Source organism: Pseudonaja textilis, chromosome 2 (assembly GCF_049901715.1).
Source record: "Pseudonaja textilis isolate UNSWEBS1 chromosome 2, rPseTex1.2, whole genome shotgun sequence".
NCBI classification, from domain to species: domain Eukaryota; kingdom Metazoa; phylum Chordata; class Lepidosauria; order Squamata; family Elapidae; genus Pseudonaja; species Pseudonaja textilis.
Window position 1 is genome coordinate 175998800 of NC_141991.1, and position 24153 is coordinate 176022952.

Here is a 24153-nt window from a genome sequence, read left to right on the forward strand (position 1 = left end):
AATATTGTGGAGATTAAGTCTCACACAGTCAGCAAAAAGCAAAATAGCAAATCTGATCATTATAAAAACAAAGGACAGATGGAGACAAGAGCAGCTCATTCAAACTGGGGACAAAGTAGATTGAAAAACTAAACACAAAGGAATACGAACATTGCTTCTATATAGTTTGCTTTAAATGTCCTTAGCTGAAATTTATGATTACTTAAGTGGTTCATTCCTGCTTGTAGATGTGCGGTTAATTTAGTATGCTGATTTGAGTTGCTACTTAAATCTAGGTGGCAAAATTTGTTTGCAAACAGATAGTCCTTACCTTATGGTGGCATTTATGGTGCTAAGTGATATAGTTGTAAAGCTTGACATCACATGACCACAGTGCTTGGTGATGGCAATCCTGTAGCCCTGGTTGTAACCCCAGAACCACACAAGCTATTAAGAGGAGGCGGCGGGAGACCCAGGCAAGCAAGTTGGCAGGTACACAGGTATTGCCTGGTAGTTGCACAAGCAGGTACTAGTATGCTTAGGTGTGCAGGTACTGTGAAGGGTGCCATGGACAGGTGCTACAGAGTACGGGTGTTTGCTACAAGCAGGCACTTTGAAATGCAACCAGAAACACAACTGCCATGGGGGAATCTAGATGCTGTGGGCAAGTGCTATGCAGCATGGGTAGATGGAAAAATGGCAGAAACAAGAGTAAATTCTGTTTTCCTCCCAGCTTCCCCATTTGTAAGATGATGGCAGGGAATGTCAGAAATGATGGTAAAATGACTACAGCTTACTACAATGTCATAATCATGAGCCAGACATCATATAACTGAAGCCACGTGAGAACTAAATACAACTGTCCTTGATTGCTGTTGATCCTTATCTAACTCTAAGCAGGTGTCCACATTAGTTGAGAAGATTTTGGTATATAGGCTATTAGCAAGAAATTTAATTGAACCTTCACGTACAGATCTTTCGTACCTTACAGTTATTTAAGAGAAAGTCCTTAACATTTTCCATCTCTACTTGAAGAGGTTGCACTTAGGAGAAAGAGAAGTATCAGGATTCTGGCCGTTACTCCAATTGAATCATAAGCCTCCAGCCACACCCCCAAAACTAAAATGTTTTATAGTTGTCAAGGGGAAGGAGGAAGAGCATAAAGAGGAGCAAGGATACTAGTCTTCTCTTCCATTGGTGGTCTCTTAAAATTAAAAATGAATAGAAGTGGGCAATTCTTACAGCATGTAAAGCAGGCTTGTCAAACTCGTGGGCCAGATGCATCATATACTACCCATGCCTGGTTTAGTGAAGGGGAAAAATTGTGATATGTCGTGTGATGATGCTGTGACAACGTGAGTTTGACACCCCTAATGTAGAGAGATTCAAGAAGTTGGGAATGTTTAGCTCAGGTTAAAGAACATTGAAGAAATATTGTCAAAGACAAAACCTGTTTTCTCTTGCTCTAGAGTGCAGGACACGTAATAATGAATTCAAGTTACAGAAAGGGAAGTTTTGACAACATTTTAGAAACACCTTCCTAACAATGTAAACCAATTCAACAAAGAGGAGGCAGTCTATCAGTCACTGGATATGTTCAAGGGCAGGGTATATTTGTGAAGGATGCTTCAGATTTGGATTTCTGCAAGAGTTAGACTTGGTTATTAAAATGGCCTCTTCTGTATCCAATGTTCTTGCTCAAAAAGACATTTTGTGCCTTTAAAAGACAATATAAAAGACAATATAATTTGCTAGCATTACCCTGTACCAGCTATAGGGAAAAAATAATGTCACATGCAAAAAATAACAACAAAACAACTGAGGTTCTTCTGGTATCCTGCTCAAAAATAAAACTTTATTAAAGTTCAGTTGTAATGGAAAAATGTAATTATATCAAATCCAGATGCAGCTATAGTTGTCCAGAGAGTCCCTAATGTATGTCATTGTCACCTGTAGTTGGCAATAAAATAGTTATTTTAGACTCAGTTGTGTAAAACTGATGGGCTACGCTTCCACTTTTAAATCTGGGGGGAAACAGTTTTATAAGAAATTTGGAAAATTGTTATCTAAATCTTACTGTTTTCATAAAAGCAGAATAAATTTCCCTTACACCAAGAAAATGTCAATGTGTGAGTTTTAGCAGGCATATTGCTTAATTTTTATCCAAGCTATTCATAATAAATCAAAGAAAAGGAAGAAATCAAAGCAGAGTACTATTAGAATGTAATCAAAGATTTAATTTGTTGTTTAAGGTTAAGCCAGTACTTAATTTACAATACAGCCTATGATTAAGAACAGAAGTCAAATGTAGTGGCTTATCTGGACTGCTAAAAAGAAAGACCTATTCTTAAATAAGCTTCCATTTAGTCACTGAGTTACGATATAAATGCTGAACTATATCCTAAACACACATAAATGCATCGACCTCAAATGATCACAGCACAATTTGTTAAAATTTTGGCTCCTCCTGAGCTACAAACCATCCATTTGCTTTAAGATTGTCATATGAACTAAATATTCTCCTGGTTAAAAAAAAGTTAGAGATGGAACCTATCAACAAAACCAATTATATTTTATATAATTTTTAGCATTTACTCCTTTATAGAAAAAATAACTTCATGATACAGTGAACATAAATAAAAATCAGTGTTCTACAGTCCAACTGGAAGAAGTCAACCAAAACATTTACGGATGTTAGAGTTGTCTCAACCATGTCATTGGAATTTGCCTATGTATTATACTTGTTCTAATTTAATTGATGTGACCAGGCCCCTTCAATAAGTCTTTGCTTCCTGACTTCCAGTTTGGGCTTCTTCAGCGACAGACCAAAATCCGCAATCATGCGCGGTTTTGATCCATGCTCGCTGCTGGAGCGCCCCGAGCTGCCCGGATTCAGGGCTGAAGCCACCCCGTAGAGGTGGTGAAGAAGGGGGAACCATCAGCGGGGTTGAGGAGAGCCACATCTCTCCTCCTCGGCTGGCCATTACTCCCTTTCCCAAAGGCGGTTGCAGCGTTGGTCAGAAATGGCCACCTCAAAGAAGAACCCGACTGGACAAGATTGTGCAGGAGGAAGTTTAAAGGAGAAAGTTTGACTGACCAGGTTGAATGGAGAACATTTATTTAAGGTACCTGGAACCTGAATTTGAAAGACTAATACTATTCCTAAAAAAGATCTTAAGCGGCGAAAAAGAAAGGGAAAGGAAACAGAATTGGCTTTTCTTCCTCTCACATTGACAGTTTTAATTGACTTGGAACATTAAGAAGAAGAGATTCAAATAAGAAATTGATACTAATCCACTTTGACATTAATAGGCTATTTCTAGCTGAAAATAAAGTGTCAAAGGAATAAACATTCTTGGATAATTTAAAAAATTTCTTAAAAAAAGAAAGAAAGCAGAAGAGGGAAAAAGGAAACAAGAGGGTGGAACCTGAGAAATGGAGGAGACCACCTGGAACTTAAAAAAATCAATAGTGGAATTTTAACAAGGTTTGCAAAAGATACATTGTAGCTGAAACTTTGTTACAAGATAACTAAGCCCCTGGAAAGAGAAAGTGAGAAAAGAAGCAAGAAACAGTTTTGGATTATTGGATGATTCCTTGAATTTTGGATGGTGGATCCTAAAGAAACAAAATAAAATCAATTGTGGGTTGTTTAAAATTTTTTAAAATGGCATCACTCCTTGAAGAGTTAAAAATGAGACTTAAAGAACAAAAAGAAGAAGCACAAGAAGGAAGAGGATCTTTTGGCTTCATATTTCAATTTTTAGAAATGGAGATTTTGAACTATGAAAAACAAGAAACGCTGGCAGAACAAGAAGGGCAGGATAAAGAAGAAGCCATTTTTAACTACCAAGCAACTTTAAGCAGGGTAAAAAAGGGAAAGGGGGCAAAGGGAGTTAAAAACTTAAGCATTGAAGCAACAACTAAAAAAAAAGAGTAATTTGAAAAGCAATCATAATATTAGTGAAGAAGCTGAAGGGAGGATCACAGAAGGGAGAATCAGATAGAAAAGGGAATAAAAAGGGGAGGGAGAAGAAGAGAGGGAAGAGGGAAAGGAAAAGAAGCTACAAAGGACAGAAACAAGATATAAAGGTACAGGAAAAGCGTACAAGAATTAAAGGTATAAACCTATTTAAAAGACACAGAGACAATGGTTAAAATTTAACTTAAGGAGAGGATTCTGCAAGGGTGCATGGGATAGCATTGTTATATTAGAAATAGAAAAGAGTTAGAAAATATGTTTAGATGATTAAAGTGATATAAAAATTTGTATTGATCTGTAACGGAATATTTGTTTGTAAAAAGAATAAGTCTCTCAATGATTCAAAAAGTAAGTTAAAAAAACTGAAAAGAAACATGGAAGAGTTTTATCAGTTGACAAGATGAATTTGAATAAGAATAATAATTTTATTGACTACTACTAATAACTATTGTTTTGTTTTTTATTTAAAGACAATAATAAGTAAAATATGAAATATAGATGATTAAAGTGAAAGACAACTGATATTACTAAGTAATGTTTGTTAGAAGAAATAGAAATGTAAAAGATTGTTATTAATATTAATGGCAGAGCTGTACTTGAATAGAATAATTATTCCATTTACTATTGTTATACATATATACACAGATATATATACATATGGTATTCAACTTTGTTTGGGTATTTTCCCATGTCATTATAGTTGTGCTTTTAAAGTTGTAGCAACATTTCGGCAGAATCTCATCTGCCATCATTAGGCTTCTGTATATGATGATGGCAGATGAGATTCTGCCGTAACATTGCTACAACTTTAAAAGCACAACTATAATGACATGGGAAAATACCCGAACAAAGCTGAATACCGTACATATAAATACCCACGAAAACTTAAGAAAACAGATACATATACATATATACTTTTTTCTTTTAAGAATTTAGTGGGTATTTTTAAGGGAATGTACCAAGCAGAATTAGATTGAAAATAGGTATGTGTTATAAAATAGAGGTTAAAAAATGAATGTTTTAACTGTAAAAGTGCAACTTAAATTTTTAAACAAGATTTGAAAAAAGATACAAAGGTGTTACATTCCAGTCTAATAATTACAGGGGAAAATTTGTTTTATGAGAAGAGACAATATGAAATTGTAAACAGGACAGACGAAAGTATAAAAACATTGATTAGAAAGATTTTAAAAATTAGAAAAAGATATGTAATTGAATTAAGAAAGGAATGAGATAATTTAAAATAAGGCTATAGAAAGTAAAGAAAGGGAAAAGCTATTGAAAAAATTGTGAAAATATTTATAAGATATGGATTAGAATGTATAAGATAAACATGTATTGAGTTTATGTCTGTATGGAGAAGTGATAACCCGGGGCTACGCTGTTCTCAAAAAAAGGTATTTTATTTGTATTTGTATGTTTTGTAAAAACTTAAATAATATTTCTTTCTTTCTTTCTTTCTTTCTTTCTTTCTTTCTTTCTTTCTTTCTTTCTTTCTTTCTTTCTTTCTTTCTTTTTCTTTGCTTCCTATTTGGTAAACTGTGAATGTGCAGCAATACAACACAGAAAAAGCAGAAGTGCCCTGGATCACCCTGAGAATAGATCTAGCTTCTGAATTGGAGAGCTAAACACTCACAAATGAGACCATTTTCATCCACCAGTCCTGGTGGTGACTTCTATGAGGGAAACTTTATAGGCAAGTAATTTTAGTTTCTTCCTTTTCAGGACATACTTGACATATATAATGATCTATAGACATTAAGTACCATCCACAGCTTTTCCATCATAAAGGGGCTATTTTTCTACCTTCCAGAAAGAATATCTCCATAAGAAATGAGAAGGGAAGGATAACAGCAAAGATTCAATTAAAGAATATTTGAATATATTAGATACGTGTAAAGTATGTCTATAAAAGGATGAAACTAAAATTTCTTGGCTTAATTATTAGAAGGAATTGTTTAAGTCTGGAAAACAAGGAGTTCATTTCTCAATTTGAAAGTCAATATGGAAGCTTAAATGACTTCTTTTTCAAAATGTGGTCTTTAACAGGTTAGAGGAATAATAATACAGTTTTGATCTGGACGTTTCTCTTTTTGTAGAAATTCAACAGAACATGGGTATTTATTTTCACTATCCAAATTTGATATTGTTTTGTTCTAATCATCTTCATTCCATTCTGCTGTATGAAGATAATAACAATTCAAAACAACTGAATTGTTGTTTTACATCTTAAAAAAAGGTTAAGAGAATTAATTATTTTGTAACCTGTAAAACACTGATTACATCCAAACATATAAATTCCCTTGCTATTCTCACCTATTACCTGCTAAGTATTTTGACAACACAGCTGAAACAAGGCTCACATATACATCTTGAAGTATAGTTAATCAAAGTGAGAGGGTATCCATTACAGATGTTTCCTCCAGCATGCATGAATATTCTCTGGAGCCTTTAGGTCTACATAGATTGCAATTTATCCCAATATAAAATATCCAGTAGCTAAAAATATACAAGTGTATGGTCTCAGTTACTAGAACCCATATGCTGAAAGACAAGAAGGCGAAAATGTTCTTATCAAATAAAGTCTGTCTTGAATTCAGACTCAGCTCTTGATGACTTCATAATCAATGCAAACTGAATTTTAACTAAACCTGATTCATTTAACTTAGCTTTTGAGTTCAGCCAAGATCAGCTGGGTGCTGCCACCTAGCTGGATATAATTTCTGTTAGGAGAGATAAAATATACCTAAGCATTGGTTAAAGAAACATTCACATTCCAAACACTAAAATTCTTGCTCTAGATTTGGAATGACAATTATTTTATTCCCAATATTGAAATGAATTGAATATTTTATTTGGCAAAGTTTGATTAGACACACAAGAAATTTGTTTCTGGTACAAAAGTTCTCAGTGTACATACAAAGCAACAGAATAATAATAATGCCATCAATAAAAGAGAAAATAAAGAAAATAAGAAAGATAAATAATAGTACAGTCACATGACGGGTAAGGTATACATAAATATTTAGGCAGCACTGTGAGAACTGTTGGATATTTACATACCATAACTACATTAAAGGAGCAGAATATTAATTTTTTTAGTGAAAGATACATAGACATGTTGCCTGAACCACACTCCAAACAATTACTGATATTGTTAACAACTTTCTCTTATATAGACTGAGAATGATGGTTTGGGAATGCCAGCTTTCCAATGATGATGATGAGCAGTTTGAGAGAGACACAGAAAATGCTGCTTAATTTTCTGATGAGCAATTTTTCAAAAACTGTGTTTTATCTCTCCTGCCAAAAATAGCCACTTTAGGCTAATCCTGGTTTAGTTGCTTGGTTCTTTTTACAATAGCTTCTGGGAACAGCCAGCATTATCTTATCTCCATTTGCACATAAGAAATCAGGATCGTGTAGCTTGAAGAGAAACACATTTCTCTACTGGGCTTTATGGAACTCAGCATAAGGAGGAATATGAGTGTACCTACCTTCCCTATAGTCAGAGTTAAAATACAGAAGTGATATAAAATATAAATAGTAGCAACACATTACTGAAAAAGAAACTAATGCCATCGTGAACAAAATTTATAAACCCCAACTTGGATGGGCATTCTAGCTTATATTAGTTCTCCTACTAAGGCTTTCTTAAAAAGCCAAGTTTTAACATTTCTCCTAAAAATACAAGAGGATCAAAAATAGTTTTATCTAATCCAAAGAACTAGAGCTACAACAGAGAGAGCTCCATTGCTTGGACTCCGTAGATAACAAGCCTTAAACATACATATTTATATTTATTAAATGCTGTTTAGCAATTGGCTATTGGCAACCACATTTGGACAACTGAAGTTCAAAAAAAAGATCAAATGATTTACTTTTAAGTCTTGTTTTACAAACAGAAGCATCCTAAACACTTCTTAAAACTTCAGCTTCTTTAATTTTGTTGTCTGGGGATGATGGGGGTTACAATCAGGCACATCTGGAAAGCAGTAGGCTAATTTATTACATTAAGTCACTCTTGAAAAAAGAAAAAGAGAAAAACAGTTTCTAGGCAGTTGAATGATTACACTCTGGATAAGATACAGAAATATTATTTGATACATCTTGCCATGTTACAACAAAAGGCACTATAAATGTCATCAAAAGTTCAAGGAAAGACAATTATTGGTTTCCATCCAGTAACACGGACACATCCATCAGATTTTTAAAGAAGTATTATTATTTTAACAATTTCAAAGATTCAAAACACTGCTAAAAAGTTGGCATCAGGCCAGCCTGTATATGCAAGAAATTATGCAGATGTATGTTTTCTGAAAATAATATGTAAAGTGATAAAATGCCTCTTTTTCATTTCCTATCAGTGATCTTTGTATACTTATGACAACAGTTATCCACAGAATTTGTGTTCGTCATAAAATATGTGTCACTTTGCAGTTTAAACATCATTGCTCTAGGCTTCCAGAGTACATACACCACATAGTCAAATTGAAGTGCATCTGGTGTACTTATTTATTACAAAATATTTTTCCATGTCCCGCAACCCCGCTAACTGAAAGCACTAGCGCAAGGATGTCAAACGGGTAGCATGAGGGCTGGATGCTCCAGCTCCGCAAATGGGAAAAATGTCACGAAACATCAGGTGACAGCAATGTGACACAACGAGTTTGACACCCGTGCAGTACTAGTACAGTCTATATAAGAATAGGCTTTTGACCTGAGAAGAGTAGGCTTATGACCTGAGAACTCTCAGAATTCTCAAACAGCATGGGGCCAAAGTTGCCCACTCCTGGTCTATATTACTGAAACACAAAGTAAGAGACTTGTGATGGATGTTAGGAGACTATTATCTAATAAGCATCTCAGAAAAAGTAATGTATTTTTAGGTGGAAGCCCTGAGGCAGTTGCTTTTAATAAAAATCTTCAATTAGGATTAGTGGATTTGTATGCTAGAGCTGGGTTGGAGAATGATGGCCTTCTTATGACTCGTGGACCTGCTGGCTCAGGAATTCTGGGAGTTGAAGTCCTCAATTCATGAAGGGGCCATCGTTCCCCACCTCTGTACTAGAGTAAGAGTGGATGACTGAGCTTCTGTCGGATGCAAATGGCCATCTTATAACTGGACTAGGGAAAGATCTATAAGAAATTCATGAAACTGAACAATTGGTATCAGCATTATATGCTTCTAATGGAGACCTTCAGTTGGATGTTATGGGCTACATTATGAAAGTTGATCAATGAACATTCTAAGGACTGGATTTGATGCAGAATTTTCTTCTTTTAAAATTGTGTCCTACAGGAGAATCTAGGGCGAATTAGAATTGATTTGGTATGAGTAGAAATAAGAAGAGTATTTTTTTGAATTCATTCTTCTGGACTTCAAGAATCAGCTATAGACCATCTCTAGGATACCTGCTAACTGATTAAGGAATTTTTTATTTCTGCTAAGATCAAGGAACAACTCACTCCAGAAACTACGAGGATCAAGTTGGGGAGCCTCAGCTGCTACTCTCAAAATATCAGCACTAGGGTTGGTCTACTCCACAGCTAAATATTGTGCCCCTGTTCGGCTTAATACCTACCACACTAGCAATATCGATGCTAGACTAAATGATACAATGAGGATCATAAGTGGTTGCATAAAATCTACACCTACTTGCTGACTCCCCATCTTGAGCCACATTGCACCACCAGCTCTACGAAGGAAAGAAGCCTTAGTGAAGGAATACAACAAAATTATGAGAAACCCACTTCTCCCTGTGCACGCTGATCTTCCTTATCTATCAATTGGCAGGCTTAGATCCAGGAAGCCCTCTCTGGCACTCGCTCAACAGCTGTCTAACAGCTTTGACATCAACACACAGTGGAAAGCCAAACAGACTGCTGAATACCCAGATACAGGCAGTTCCATAGTTGACCCTACACAAAAGGTGCCAGGTTTTGACCTTCCTCACCAGCATTGGTTAACTGTGAACAGAATCCGTACCCAACATGATGTCTGCCAGGACTCATTGTTTAAGTGGGGTCTTGTCTCTACACCTCAGTGCGGCTGTGGTGCTCCTCAACAAACTATCCATCACATTGTGTCCGAATGTCCATCAAGGGATTACACCAGCCCAATGTCTGATTTTTTTTCAATATAGTCCACCCTGTCCTTGAATGGCTGGGTGGACTGGACATTAACATTTGAGCCACTATAAGTCCATGTATTTGCCATATGCTAAATAATAAAAAATAATGATTAAGAAAACCTTTAGGAGATACAAGGTAATTAGAAGGATGTAGGGATCCAAGAGATTTAAGAAGGTCTTAGGGATTCTTAAAATTTGAGGCCTTGGCTGGAACAGACATACTTTCTGATTTTTAAAGAAAACATTGTTACTTTTTCTCTTGATAACTGGGAAGGTCATATCTGTTAACTTTACTAAAGTATGTTATAAAGAGATGAGACATTCTTACAATAGATATATCTTATATCAGATTCGTTTTCAGGGTTAAAATCAGGTTCTGATTTAGCTGGGTAAACTAGTGTTTCTCTTCAGAAACCTAAAGTAGATGCCAGTGAACACTCCCATTTGAAAGACCAACCATTTAATGTGATTATTTTGGCATTGTCTACACATTGTTAGAATTCTATATCTGACTAGGGAATATCCAGGTACAAAAATGAACTTGGTGAAGCGAACAGAAAAACATTAGCCAATGTTTGATCAATATTATAAACTACTGTGTATTGATCCTTCCATTATATGACTTTTACCATGACAACAGATGCATCTGATTAAGAGGTAAATAATGTCTTAGAGTAGAGGATACCTACACTTATCTAATCAGCAAGAGGTGGATAATAAAGAAATGGAAGAAAAAAGGACTTCCTCACCTGAACTTCAGTTTATACTAGCTCACAGGTTTAAAATCTATGTTGTCGCCATGGGTAGGTGAGGTTTTTTTTCTTTTTAAAAAAAAATCTATATTGTGTTTTTACTGTTTGTAAGCTGCTATATATATATATATATATATAAATAAAAATAAAAATAAAAATAAAAATAAAAATAAAATCTGTTTAGGTTGAATAGGAGATTACTGGTACCTTGCTAATGGTCTAAAGCAGGGCTGTCAAACTCCTGGCCATGGGCCGGATGTGTCACATGCTAGCCACGCCCCCACCCGGTTTAGCAAAGGGGAAAATAGTCCCAATACATCACGTGACACCGCTGTGACAATGTGAGTTTGACATCCCTGGTCTAAAGCCATCAATTAGCTACAACAGTTTTCAATGTTACCTCTGTGGTACAGCAGTAGCTTTCTAACTGTAGAACTTTTATATGGGAGATTTTCTATATTTAACACTTTTAAATGTATACACTTGATTTTAGCTGATAGGGTCTAAGGAAGGTTTATTTTGTTTCTATTTGCAAAAACATCTTGATTTTAGTTCTATTTTGAGATTAGATTATCCAGTTTAATGTAGTATGAGATATTTGGCAGATTGCTTTTGGCTTTGTTTTTGTTGGAGCTTTTTTTTGGTAGTTAAAAGTTTATTGTGTAATCAGATAAAGTAAAGCATAACATTTCAATACATAAAAAAAGAAAGTAAAATGTCCAAAATTTGTGAAAGGATATAGAAGACTTTCCCTTTCTGCCAGAGTGCAAAATGTAGAACAGCTGCTAGTATATGTGTGTGTGTGTGTGTGTGTGTGTGTGTGTGTGTGTGTGTGTATGGTATTCAGCTTTGTTCAGGTATTTCCCATGTCATTATAGTTGTGCTTTTAAAGTTGTAGCAACGTTTCGGCAGAATCTCATGTGCCATCATCAGACTTCTGTGGCAGATGAGATTCTGCCCAAACGTTGCTACAACTTTAAAAACACAACTATAATGACATGGGAAATACCTGAACAAAGCTGAATACCATACATGTAAGTACCCGCAAAAACTTAAGAAAACAAATATGTATGTATGTATGTATGTATGCATGTATGTATGTATGCATGTATGTATGTATATGTATAAGCTGCTAAAATTTCAAAAAAGAGACGTCACCCAAATCTTTCTTAAAAATAAACTGTTGTTTATAGTTTTGCTAGATCTGTTTCTCATCTTCCTACAAAATAGAGCTCAAGATAGCTTGATGGAACATGCAGGAAAAGTCCACTGACATGATTCCTAAAATATGTACCACCACAATGTTCAAGACTTCCCCAGATAACCCCCAACAAACCTAGCTTTAAATGAGACACCACAGCCTCTGTATTTGGAAGATACAGACATATTTTAGGCACAAAGAGTCAGCCCAGTTTCTTGATATACTAAGCTGATCACACAATCCAAATATCTTTTTCTACACACTTTTTACATACTATTGCACAACAGTCTTGCATTTCAAATGATCTCAATCTCTTTCCTCCCTCTCATCTTATTCCTCATTCCCCCATTATTGGATCAAATATCTATTCCTTTTAAATAAAACTGGCTCTCCTGCTTTACTTGGAGTGAGATGTTTTTGAACAAAATCTAATAGCAGAATCAAAAGAAAATAATACAGCAGAAAGGAAGAACTTACACTTACACAGTCCAATTGTTGGACTGCAACCCCAATCAGCACAGCTGATGTTAAGGAATAATTGTGGTTTTAATTCCATGCTTATTGGAGAACTAACCTTCTCTGCTTTATTACAGTAGATATTTTCATAAGTGAAATATCAGAGGAGGAGGCCTTTGCGGGGCGTTTTTGCTCCCAGAAGATTCCTCTGGGGCCCAGGAAGAAAAAAACGGAGCATGGGAGGGGCATGCAGCACCCTTCCATGCTCCATTTTGGGACCTTCCTGGCCTCAGAGGATCCTCTGGGGGGACATTTTTGCTCCCAGAAGGCTCCTCTGGGCCTCAGGAAGGCAAAACATGGAGGGGGAAGTGAGCCTCTCCCTCCATTTTTTGCCTTCCTGGGCCTTAGCAAGGGGAATCCCAGCACAGCTGTTTGTATGAACAGCTGATTGTCGGGAGAGGAAAAAAAGAAATACCTTAAAGGGAGAGCATTAGGTGGGCGGGGTGAGCAAGCATCAGGTGGGCAGGGCAAGCGAGCCAGCGGCAACCGGCCAACCAGGTCAGGAGCGTGGCCAGCCAGAACTTACTACCGATTCAGTGACCCACGCCAAATCCTTGCTACCAGTTCATCCGATCTGGTGCGAACCGGCTGAATACCACCACTGGTTGCTTTATATTGGAGAGTCAAAATGCCATGTTAAGATTATTAGGAAAGTGATGCATTTGTTTACTTCAGAGGCACAATATGAGTTTTTCTGAATCTGCTATGAAACAAACAAAAAAATATAAAGGAATTTTTTTTCTATCGGTGGCCCTCAACTTACAACTAAAATCGAGTGCAAAATTTCTGTTACTAAGTGAAACACTTGTTAAGTGAGTCTTGCTCTATTTTACGCCTTTCTTGCTGCAGTTGTTAAGTGAATCACTGCAATTGGTAAGTTAATAGCACAGTTATTAAGTGAATCTGGCATCCCCATTGTGTTCTATGTCAGGAGGTTGCAAAAGGTGATCACATGACCCCGGGACAGGACACTGCAATCATCATAAATATGAACTTGTTGCCATGCATCTGAATTTTGATCATGTGACTGTGGGAATGCTGCAATGCTTGTAAGTGTGTCATTTCCCAAATCTCTGATAGCATTCATATAATTCTTTTTATTCATTCACACACACACATGCACAATCTCCATACAGAAGACAGAAATTAATGTAACATTTGATTCAATTCCATTTTCCTACAAGCGGCTACTATCAATACTTAAACAAATTCTTCCAGCATTTCCTCATTTCAATTTCACTCCAAATAATTTCATCACTTTTATTTTAATTCCTTTCACTCTCTTGGGGAGTCTTTATTTAGCAATCTTCAGCATTTCTAAAACAATTGTTTAATTCCATCAACAAGCCCCTGCATTTTTCTCTTCATCTTTTCATCTTTACTCTCTTCCACTTTGTTTTGGGCAAATATCTTTTTCCTTCTATACAGTGTCTTAGTTTTATACAAAACTTTCTCAGAGTTGGAAGCATTCGTTCTCTTCTATGCATTTTCCTCTTAGCCACAGCAACTTTCATTTCATCATTTTTACCAAGCATCCTTTTTCATACTTTGTTAATATAATTACACATACACTCCACATGCTGTTATATAATTATTTTCATTGTATTTCAAGCATTTTACACGCTGTCTTTCTTTGGATCTTCCCAACTCTCTCTTCTTCTGTTTCATATAAGATTCCTACTTTCTTTTTCTGCAGTCATTTGATTTGCATTTTAGTTTATAACACTCCTTTCCTTTTCTTCCATGTTCATTTTTTTCTGCAAAAAAGGCCGAAATCTAGAATTTCTCATCACTTTTGTATCCTTTGCTCATTCTGTCTTTATTATGAATAGTGAAATCCATCCTGATTTTAATCCATCCCTTTTCCACAGTGTCTGTCTGCTTGAACAAATATAGCTTACTACACTTCTCTGAAACAGTATTTTCCTTAAGTAGACAGTCACCAAAGAGTCAGCATTTTCATTCATTTTTGATGAATGCATTTTCAAATGGCCCATTCCACTTTTTATTTTTCTTATTCTTATCTTGCCCATCAAGTTGGAGAATATTTTCTCTCCTGAACTGCATTCATTCAGAAAACTGGACAAATGTTCCCAGAACTCCTTCTACCATTATCACAATTAACTGGAGCATGTCATGTAACTTTTTCTAACCTATAGATTTCTACTCTCATGTACACCCATAACAACCTAGATAAAACTAATATACAGTACTTGTCACATCACACAATTTAACTAGAAGCACAAAGTTTTGCCCCTAGTATGGTTATATTATTTTATACTATCTAAGATCTCTACTGTGGAGATAACCTTGCAAGGCAACATATTGGTACTGATATCTAGCCAATTGGGGAAAATCCATGAGGTGTATTGACTCTCAAGATGTATCCAATTTAAATACTGACAATATTTACAAGAAAATGCAAATTATGTAAAGCCAACAATTATATATCCAGCTATATAAAAAACTGAATCTGAATGATGGTTTGAATCTGCTGATGTCCAAGATGGGGCACTTGAAAGATGACGATTTCTCACAATTTCCACAAATAAGAAACCCAAGTTTTCCACCACCATACTCACGAGACACTACAGTATAGACAAATTCTTTAGTGGACATTTATATCGTGAGTGGGGTTTTTATGAGGGCTATATGCATTACATGTAATTTGTGAAGTCAAACATAACATATCGAAACTCCAAGCATGGAAATTGCATACAAAGAGCTATGAGCCATTGGGCTGGCTAAATATTCAGGTTTGGACTTTGGCTATTACAGACATCTCTTGAATGTGTTATAAATTCTGTAAAACCAACCTGTTGGTACAATAAGTATGGTCCTGGGATATACAGTACTGGGAAGAGTTGAACAACCTTGCCCAAACCCAAGCCTGATACAAAACATAAGAGAAGAAAATAGTTACTAACCTGTACATTCATGCTGTAGTCCTTTGCCATAGTATCCCTTTTCACAGATACACTCAAAGTGTCCTGTGTGAGTACCACACTTGCAGCTTGCCATGGTATCACAACAATTTTCAGTCCCCTCACAAAGATAGGAGCAATATGCTATATCTTCCTGAATGTAACTTCCAGAAGGCAAATCTGTAATTAGGATATTTGGGAGGACAGGATAGGGGTTCCAAATAAATAAGCAAATATATAGTTAAAGACATCTACTCATCTAGAGGTTTTTTTTTTTAAAGTAGACGTTTCATTGAAATGCAAAAGTAAGCTAAATCCTAATGGTTGAAATTACCACAAAAATGCTACTTATTTTAAAACCCATTTATCTTTCCTGTTCAAGCAAATATTTGATGAGAATAAGAGATCAATTAATTTCCAATGATAGTTCTGCTCCATTTTGTTAATGCATCTGCAAATTAATTTCCATGGATACAATGTATTGAATTATTCTCCTGTGCAAACTTTATTGTAATAAAACTGAGATGCAGAAGTCCTCTCATTCAAACATTATTGTAACTCTCTAGAAAGCATCGTTCTGTTCTTAAAAGATGGGAAATAATTGAGCCCTTTTATTTATTTTGTCCGGCAAAAGCCACATTGTATTCATTCATTAAACTATACATTTTAATATTTCCAATTTTATTTGACACTATTACCCAGTAAATTAACCAGGTAAAATCTCTTGAACATATGGTTAAAATGAGTTCTGTAGATTTTAATACAAACATTTATTCTCTAATCAAGATATTCCAAAAGTCTCTGATATAGACTTTTTATAAAATGCAACTCAATTTTTAGTTTTTGTACTTATAAAATGTAAATCATTTTTTTACAATTCTGAAAAAGACATATCTGGTATAGTTCATTTATTCAATGTAGAAATATTCAATGTATATTGAATAAAGGGGGAGGCATGATTTAATATGCTGCTTAAGTCTCTCCATAAGTGTAAGACATAGAGGCAAAAATAAAGTGAATGGATTGTTCAGAACTATAAAAATAAGGTGTCCTGAAAACTTCATTTTAACTATATGAGATTGGGGTGATTGGTCACAAATATTCTTCTTGAACCTGGCACACATAATATTCCCTCGTGTATTGAAAGACACTGAATCACAATCAGAAGAATTATTTTAAAATCAAAATGAATATCTTACTATAAAAATAACTATAATAGCATTTGGGCAAAGGATGAAGTTGAGTTTCACAATGTTATACTTGCATAATGAATATCTTCCAGTTATTCTATTACAAGTAATCCTCGACTTGTAAAAGTTCATTCAAAGTAACAATGGCACTGAAAAAACTGACTTATGACCATTTTTCATACTTGCAACATTGCAGTATTCCCATGGCCACATGATCAAAATTTGAACACTTGGCAACTGGCTTGCATTTATGACTGCTGCAGTGTTTCAGAGTCAAAAGGATCCCTTTTTGTGACCTTTGGCAAGCAAAGGTCAATGGGAAAGCCAGAGTCACTTACCAACTTAGGAACTGCAGTGATTTGCTTAACAGCTGTGGTAAGAAAGGTTGTAAAATGGGGTTTCAAGAAAGGTTATAAAAAAAACCTCACTGAACAACTGTCTCGCTGAACAACAGAAATGTCAGGATCAATTGTGATCATAAGTCGAGGACTACCTGTACTGGAGTTACGGCCATGTTTCAAATTTGGATCCTATATTATCCCTGAGCTTGAGAACACACAGGTAATCAAAGCCAGATCTAGATCCAATACCTTCATGGAGAGCTCTGCGCGCTAAAGCTTCAAACTCTGCAAAACTGTGGAGCAAGTAGCAGTGTTCCTCCTTTGGGTGAGAAGCCATGTCATTCAGCTCTCTGATATTGCCTTGCCATATCCCAAATGTGAAGATTTCTACTCCAAACTCACGCAAGGATGCTGCAATGGGACGAGGATCTCCTCCATTGGAATATCCATCCGTAATCAAAAATATTACTTTGGTTGCATTTACGCGGGAGTGAACCAATATTTGCTAGGAAAAGAGAAAAAATAAAAAGGGGAGGAAAAAAATCAAGCAGAACTATCAAGCTGGTGATCTGCTTATGGGTTCTTCTACCAATGTTCACTCTCTTTTCTTATACAATTTAGTTTTTTGAAGGACTACTGTAAGATGACGTGGTGTAGGGGTTCCTACCTAAGCAGGGGGTTGGACTAGAAGACCTCCAAGGACCCTTCCAACTGTGTTATTCTATTCTATCAACACTTCTGTGTGAGACAGAGGAAAATACAGAACGGAATGATGCCTTTTGTATATTAGTGAAAGCTTTTTTCCTCACCATTGGTTGTGGTTTACTTCTTTCCCTTTTCTGACACCACAACAAGGCAACAATACAGGAATTGTTTGACGCTGCCTTTGTCTGGAATGTTTTTTTTTCCAGTTTCCCACTACATGTATAGTTCTGGTGATTACCCATTTAAGCTAATTATATTCATTTGATTTAACCTCTAAAGACCAAGTTATGCATATTTCAAGTTATAGTAAGCTTTTAAATATTTTTTCTAAAGAAAAATATCCTATTTTCTTTACTAACGTAATTAATTTCATCACTTCCACTGTTTTTTCCTGGAAGGCTCTTGTGACAGAGAATATATTTTTGAACCTATGGGGGTGGCTGGTAACCAAAAGGGCAGTGATATGGGGGAAGGCAGGCAGGTGGAGAGAATTGGAGGCTCTTGCCTTGGGACTGGGAGGGACTGGTTTGAATTAGGGTAGGCCCTTGCTTAACAGTCATATAGGGCTCACAATGACAGCAACAGGGACCAGCCAAATTGCAATTCATTTAAGTGCAGCGGTCATGTGATATTTCATTTAACAACTGCTTCGCTTAGCAATGGAGTTGCTGATTCCATTTCTAAATGGTCATTAAGAGAGGACTACCTGTACAGTTCATTTGTTTTGTGAGATGGGCAGCTATATCAATTTGAATAATAAAGTAAAATAAATAAATGACCAAATAAACTTTTCTTCTTTTCTTTTCCAAATGATTTCTATATTCAAACCTCTTTCTGTCACCTCAGATTTTTTTTTCTCCTACTGCTATTTCTTTAAAAAAAACACATTTTTTCTGTAGAAATCATTCAGCAATACATATTACTTCATTTTTCATTTGATTTAAATTTTAGGTTAGGCAAATAAGTTTTGGATATTGGTTAAATATACATTTTATTAAATTCAACTTGATCTAACTAAAAACAAGAAACTGTAATGTATCAAATAATTAAGTAACTTAATAATTCCTATGAATTTTTGCTCATGCACTATATCCTCTTTGGCCCAAGGCTTTCAGTCCTATAGAAGGATCTGGGGTTTTAAAGAGAGTTGCAAAGGGGAAAAAAGATATGAGTATTAGTATTGTTATTATGGTTATTGATCAGCATCTTGTCTGTTGAACAATCTTGTTGACTACAGCTCTCAGCAAGCCAATAAATTTTTTGTCTGCCAAGCGTATATACAATATTTATAGACAAGCATGTTTACAGGTATCCCATAAACAGTGAGGTGGAAGGAGCTTCAGTAAGGGTTTTAACTGGAGTTGGCCATTTATAGTGATAAGATAGGGAATCTGGTCACTGCAAAAATATATGTGGGCACTTGTACTTTTGTTTATCTGATTTTCCTTTTTGGTAGGACCATCTTACATTTACAGTTCTATTTTTTTCTGATGAATAAGGTACTTAAACTGTTAAGGCAATGTTTAAATTTTCCTTCAAACTTTTTCCTAGACAGTCATCTCTTTTACAATTAATTAACTGTGCAATTAAGTTGCTCTATCATCATGTAATTGTTTAACCTGTCAGGACAAAGTCTGTTTTTTCAGTAAATATTTCTCTTAACCCAAAGTGGAAAAATTGAAGTATTTTTCTTTCTAATGCCACTTAAAAAGATAACTAATTGCAGTTGTCTTTATCTGGACCACTAAGCAATAATAAAACCAGTGCCTTTGTTTCTTTTATTGTAGAATGTAATTATACTTTCCAGAAAGGAAGTGCTAAACCAACTCAGGGGCTCTCCTTGACCTCTAAAGACACATTTCTTAAAAGCAACAACCAATCTACAAATTAAAGCTGTATTTAGAGCAAGGGTGGATAACTGACCATAGTGATATATTTCACAATTCTGCAGCAAATGTATATATTTAATTAGTAATCAATTATTTTAGCCCCTTTGTGTTTCCTAACTAATTTTTACTGAGGTCATTCACATATCCAAATAACATTATCCTTTCTTTCAACTTGTGTGTAAATTTTAACTAAAAGCACACTGCTATGTGAACTTCTTTCTTTTCTACTAAAGTATTTATAATACTTACATGGCTTCTAGAGCTGTGCATGCTTTGAACATTCTTTGGAAGAGATGGTTCTTTATAACCTGAGTAACTGAGAAAAAAGCAGCTGCTTTACATGAGTCAACTCATTAAAGGAGCTTTGGCTTTAAAGAGTCACTATAAAAAGCAAGTGCATTTTTCTCAGGAATTTGTACAAGACTGAAGCTGTAATCTGGCCTGCAAAAAGTAATCAGTCTTATTTGGCTAGAAAAACAGTGAAATCTTTCTCATCAAAAAGACAAATGTAGCTTGGGCTTGAAAGATAGAAGACAATGGTGTAATTTTTCATAGGAAGCCAAAAACATGGTTATTAAAGTGTAAGTTCCTCCATTTTCTCAGGAATTTTAGTATAATAACATTTGGTCAGTAAACATAGCAAACTTTGCAAAACAACTGTATTATCTTAATTATTGCAATATGCTATTAATGTTACACCTCCCTGTACAAACTGAGCACATCAGTATGTTATGATAAACAAGGATAATAAAGTTACTTTTGAATTGGGATCCTTGGCTTCTTCCTCTCTTCATAAAACTGAGTCAAAACTTAGTTTGAAAATAATACTAATACTAATATTACTACTTTGGTTTTGTTCTGCTATTCTCTCTGCCAAGAGAAAGCAAGAAGCACACTTGCCTAAAACAAGTCACTCAATAAATAACACCATTAAGAAAACGATATCTATTATCATATTTTCCAGGTCTACACATTTCTTTTAACTTGTTATTATCCAAGCTACAAAATTTCATTTGTTGAGGAAATTCAAACTGCATGGGCAGAATTGATTTCTGAAAAAGCCTTCATTTATTTTCTATCCTGCATAGATGGCATCCTCCCATGAAGTATGAGTAAAGCTTAAAGATGTTAACTTTCCCTAATCTAAATACAAAATTTTAGAACTAGTTCTCTATTATCTTCTTTCCATAATCAATTTCCCCTTCAGGATCAAGGACTACCTGTATCCATTATCTGACTCTGAGTCCAGTTCAAACAGTGAATTTCAGACCTTAATTTACAGATTCCTGTTGGTTTTTAATTTCTTTATTTTTTATGCCTGGTGTATGAGGTCAATGCACACACACTGCTGTTTAAATAAGAATAGTCAACCAGCATCTATATTTGGACAAGCTATAGTCCTAAAGTTGCTGAATTCCCATAATTTCTCACAACTGATTATGCTAGCTAAGCTGATGGAAGCTAAATATTTGTAGGACAATATATGGTTTATCCTGCCAAAGACAACACTGTATGCAAAGCACTTCAGAATGCATTGACCATGTACAAAGCAGTTCAGCACTTGGCAGTGAAGGAGGACATACTCAAAACCTCTCTTGACAACTTTTTTTTTTCCTTTTGAAGTCTTTTTAACCACTTTATACCCTCCAGTATCCCTTCTATATCCGTATGTATTTCACTCATATTGGTTTGAAACTTGATGGAAGGAACATTTGGGGAAAACATTTCTCTGTGAAGAACAGCTGTGATGGAATGGGTCAGACATCCTGTTACATTATGTTGTGGAGAAAATAAATGTAGTTATGTAGTTTGGCTCTGAATATGTGAAATAAGGGTCAATTTTTATATTTTGCGGGATATCTGAGATCAGAACTTCCAGGATAATTCTCTGGGACTAAAAACATATGTAAGAAGCCCGATTAGGGCTTTTTCTGTGAGTGTTGGGAAAAAGAGGTGTTTTTCCTTACCAGGTTTTGGTAATAAAAACTGACCTGCCCCTCAAGCATTATTTATACTCAATTAGAAGAAAAACATGGATGCCTCTACTGTATGTTTTTTCAGCAGAGCATCTGTGATGAAATAGCGATTCGTGACAACTTATTTGATAATACACTTATTAGTTTCTAAGCTGTCACTGTATTTGCTTTTTTTTGCTTCCATACTTAATAGCATATAGGAGATTCTGATTAGGGAAGATTCTCCACTCATCTCTCAAGTATTTATTGTATTGTCTCTTTTCTTGTATGACAGGAATTCTGTATGACATCATTAAAAATCACCACCCAACCTACCATTTTTTTTAAAATTAAAAAGAAAGGAAAGACCAAAAAACCATGAACTGCCAATGTCACAGCTTGTTCTACTCAAGTTCTCCTGGAAAAACACTACGTTCCTACAAATGTAAAAATGTATACAAGTTTTATATTGTTATCTGGGATGACCCATTCAATCCCTTAATGGTGCTGCTGTCAGGAGGCCACCTGGGGATCACTTGGCCATCTTTATCCATTTCACAAATGTCTCTAAAGATAGACTTTTCTGACCCAATTTTCCACATATGGTATCCTAGAATGACCATTTTCTCCAAGCTGGTACCATTTAGATCAAGAATAGTCAGAATTTCCAAGTATTGATCATGCTGTATGGAAATTTAATGGGTCTATCAAGCATGGAGAAAGCTGCTATAGAAAATTCATGCTTGGTGTAGCCCTGCACAGCTTTTTGAGCAAAAAGCATTCAAAAGTGGCAGCCTTGTTAGGAAAGCCCACAGCCATTCTTTCAACCTATTTAATTAGCAAGAATCAGACAGTCATATGGAAACTGTCAATCTGTAGTTTTAAGAGAACATGGCTTTATTGCTTTAGTTATTATGTCAAGCTGACTGGACCAAGGCCACAAAAGGAGTACAGATAGTCCTCAACTTACAACAACAGTTCATTTAGTGACCATTCAAAGTTACAACCATCACTGAAAAAAGTGACTTGTGACCGTTTTTCACACTTATGACCATTGCAGCATCCCCATGGTCATATGATCAAAAAATTTTGTGTGGCAACTAGTTCATACTTGTAACGGTTGTGGTGCCCCCAGGGTCATGCGATCCCCTTTTGCGACTTTCTGACAAGCAAAGTCTACTAGCTTAACAACCGCAGTGATTCATTTCACAACTGTGGCAAGAAAGGCCATCAAATGAGGCAAAATTCGCTTGCCAATTGTCTCACATGGGCTCAATTGTGGTCCTAAGTAGAGGATTACCTGTAATCACAACTTGGCAGTGATTGGAACCCAAGTCTCTGTGGGTTCCAGTCCAGCACCAGAACAGGTCTCTAATACACGCCTGAATAAATGCGAGTTTTTATCCGGAGTTGGTAAATTAATTCCAGATTTAACCCCAGCCAACTTACCGCGGCTTGCTGGAAAGCCCCCTTGGTGTAGGTGCCGCCCCCTCGGTAGCCGATGGCCGGGATTTCGCGGCTGAGCAGGGCGCACTTGTGCTGCCGCTGCTGCGCCCGAGCGGGAGGCGAGATGTAGTCCACGCGTGGCACCACGTTGTTCTTGGAGGAGAAGGTGACGATGGCCACCCGCGTGGCCGTGGGCACGACCGGGAAGTCGGAGAGCAGCTTCTTGACGAAGCGCAGCTCGCTGAGAAAGTTAGCCTGGCCCACGCTCGACGACTCGTCCACCAGGAAAACCAGCTCCAAGCGGTCGCTCTTCTCCCGCAGCTGCCTCACCTGCCGCTTAAAAGCCCGCCCGAGTTTCTCCACTTTGTTGCCCGTCGCGGGCGATTCCGGCAACAACGTCCCGGGGGCGGCCGGTTTCAACGGAGCCGAGAGCGCCGCTAGAGAACTCAAGTTGAAGGGGCGATACAAGCTGCGGGGCTGCGCGGGCGCCCATGCCAGCGCCCCGCCGACCCACAAGCATAGCTCCGCGAGCCACATCCCTCCGGGCTACGGTTTAAGTTCTTTTTTTTCCCGAGTTTGCTCCCTTCTCCTCTCACGCCGGGTCCGGCCTTTTTTTTTTTTTTTTTCCCCGACGGCTGGGCTGAAGTCTCCCACTCGCTTCACCGCGGCGCGCACGTGGCGAAGGCTGCGCGCCTCTGGCTCGGTTTGGCGCTTCCCTGCTCCAAAAAAATAATAATAAAAAAAGAAATTACTCTCCTTTCGCCGCCGCCCCCTCGCAAGCCCTTCCCCGCAGCGCTGGAAAGGCCAAAAGGGAAATACGAGTGTCTCTGTCCTCCCTTCCCTCCGCTTCTCCCCCGTCCTCTTCCTCGCTCTGCCGAAGTTGTGGCTGCCTGAGATTCCTTGTCACCAGAGCCCCGCCGGTGTCTGCCAGGCTGTCAACATTCCCAACGCAAAACACATCGGCACCGAGGCTTAAGCTCTGATTGATCCCATATGTCTGGCAGACAGCACCGGACGGAGAAAAGGGAGGGGACGCGGGAGGCGGGGAGGGAGTGAGGAGAAGGCCCGCGACGCGATGGATGGATCCAGATACCAGGAGGGCCACGGTAATTGGAAACACTTTGTGCAACAATAACGCG

At 36.8% G+C, this 24153-nt stretch overlaps 1 protein-coding gene across 1 annotated transcript in view; it reads right to left on the bottom strand.

Annotated features, from left to right (window-relative positions):
• SVEP1 (sushi, von Willebrand factor type A, EGF and pentraxin domain containing 1) overlaps positions 1–23772 on the bottom strand; it is a 129856-nt gene extending 106084 nt beyond the window's left edge. The window contains exons 1-3 of the mRNA XM_087926537.1: positions 23018–23772; positions 17269–17524; positions 15492–15668 (exon numbers count right to left, since the gene is read on the bottom strand). Coding sequence (XP_087782663.1) covers positions 15492–15668; positions 17269–17524; positions 23018–23551 — 967 coding nt within the window. The 5' untranslated portion in view covers positions 23552–23772. The remainder of the gene's footprint in view (positions 1–15491; positions 15669–17268; positions 17525–23017) is intronic.
• Positions 23773–24153: the final 381 nt, after the last annotated feature.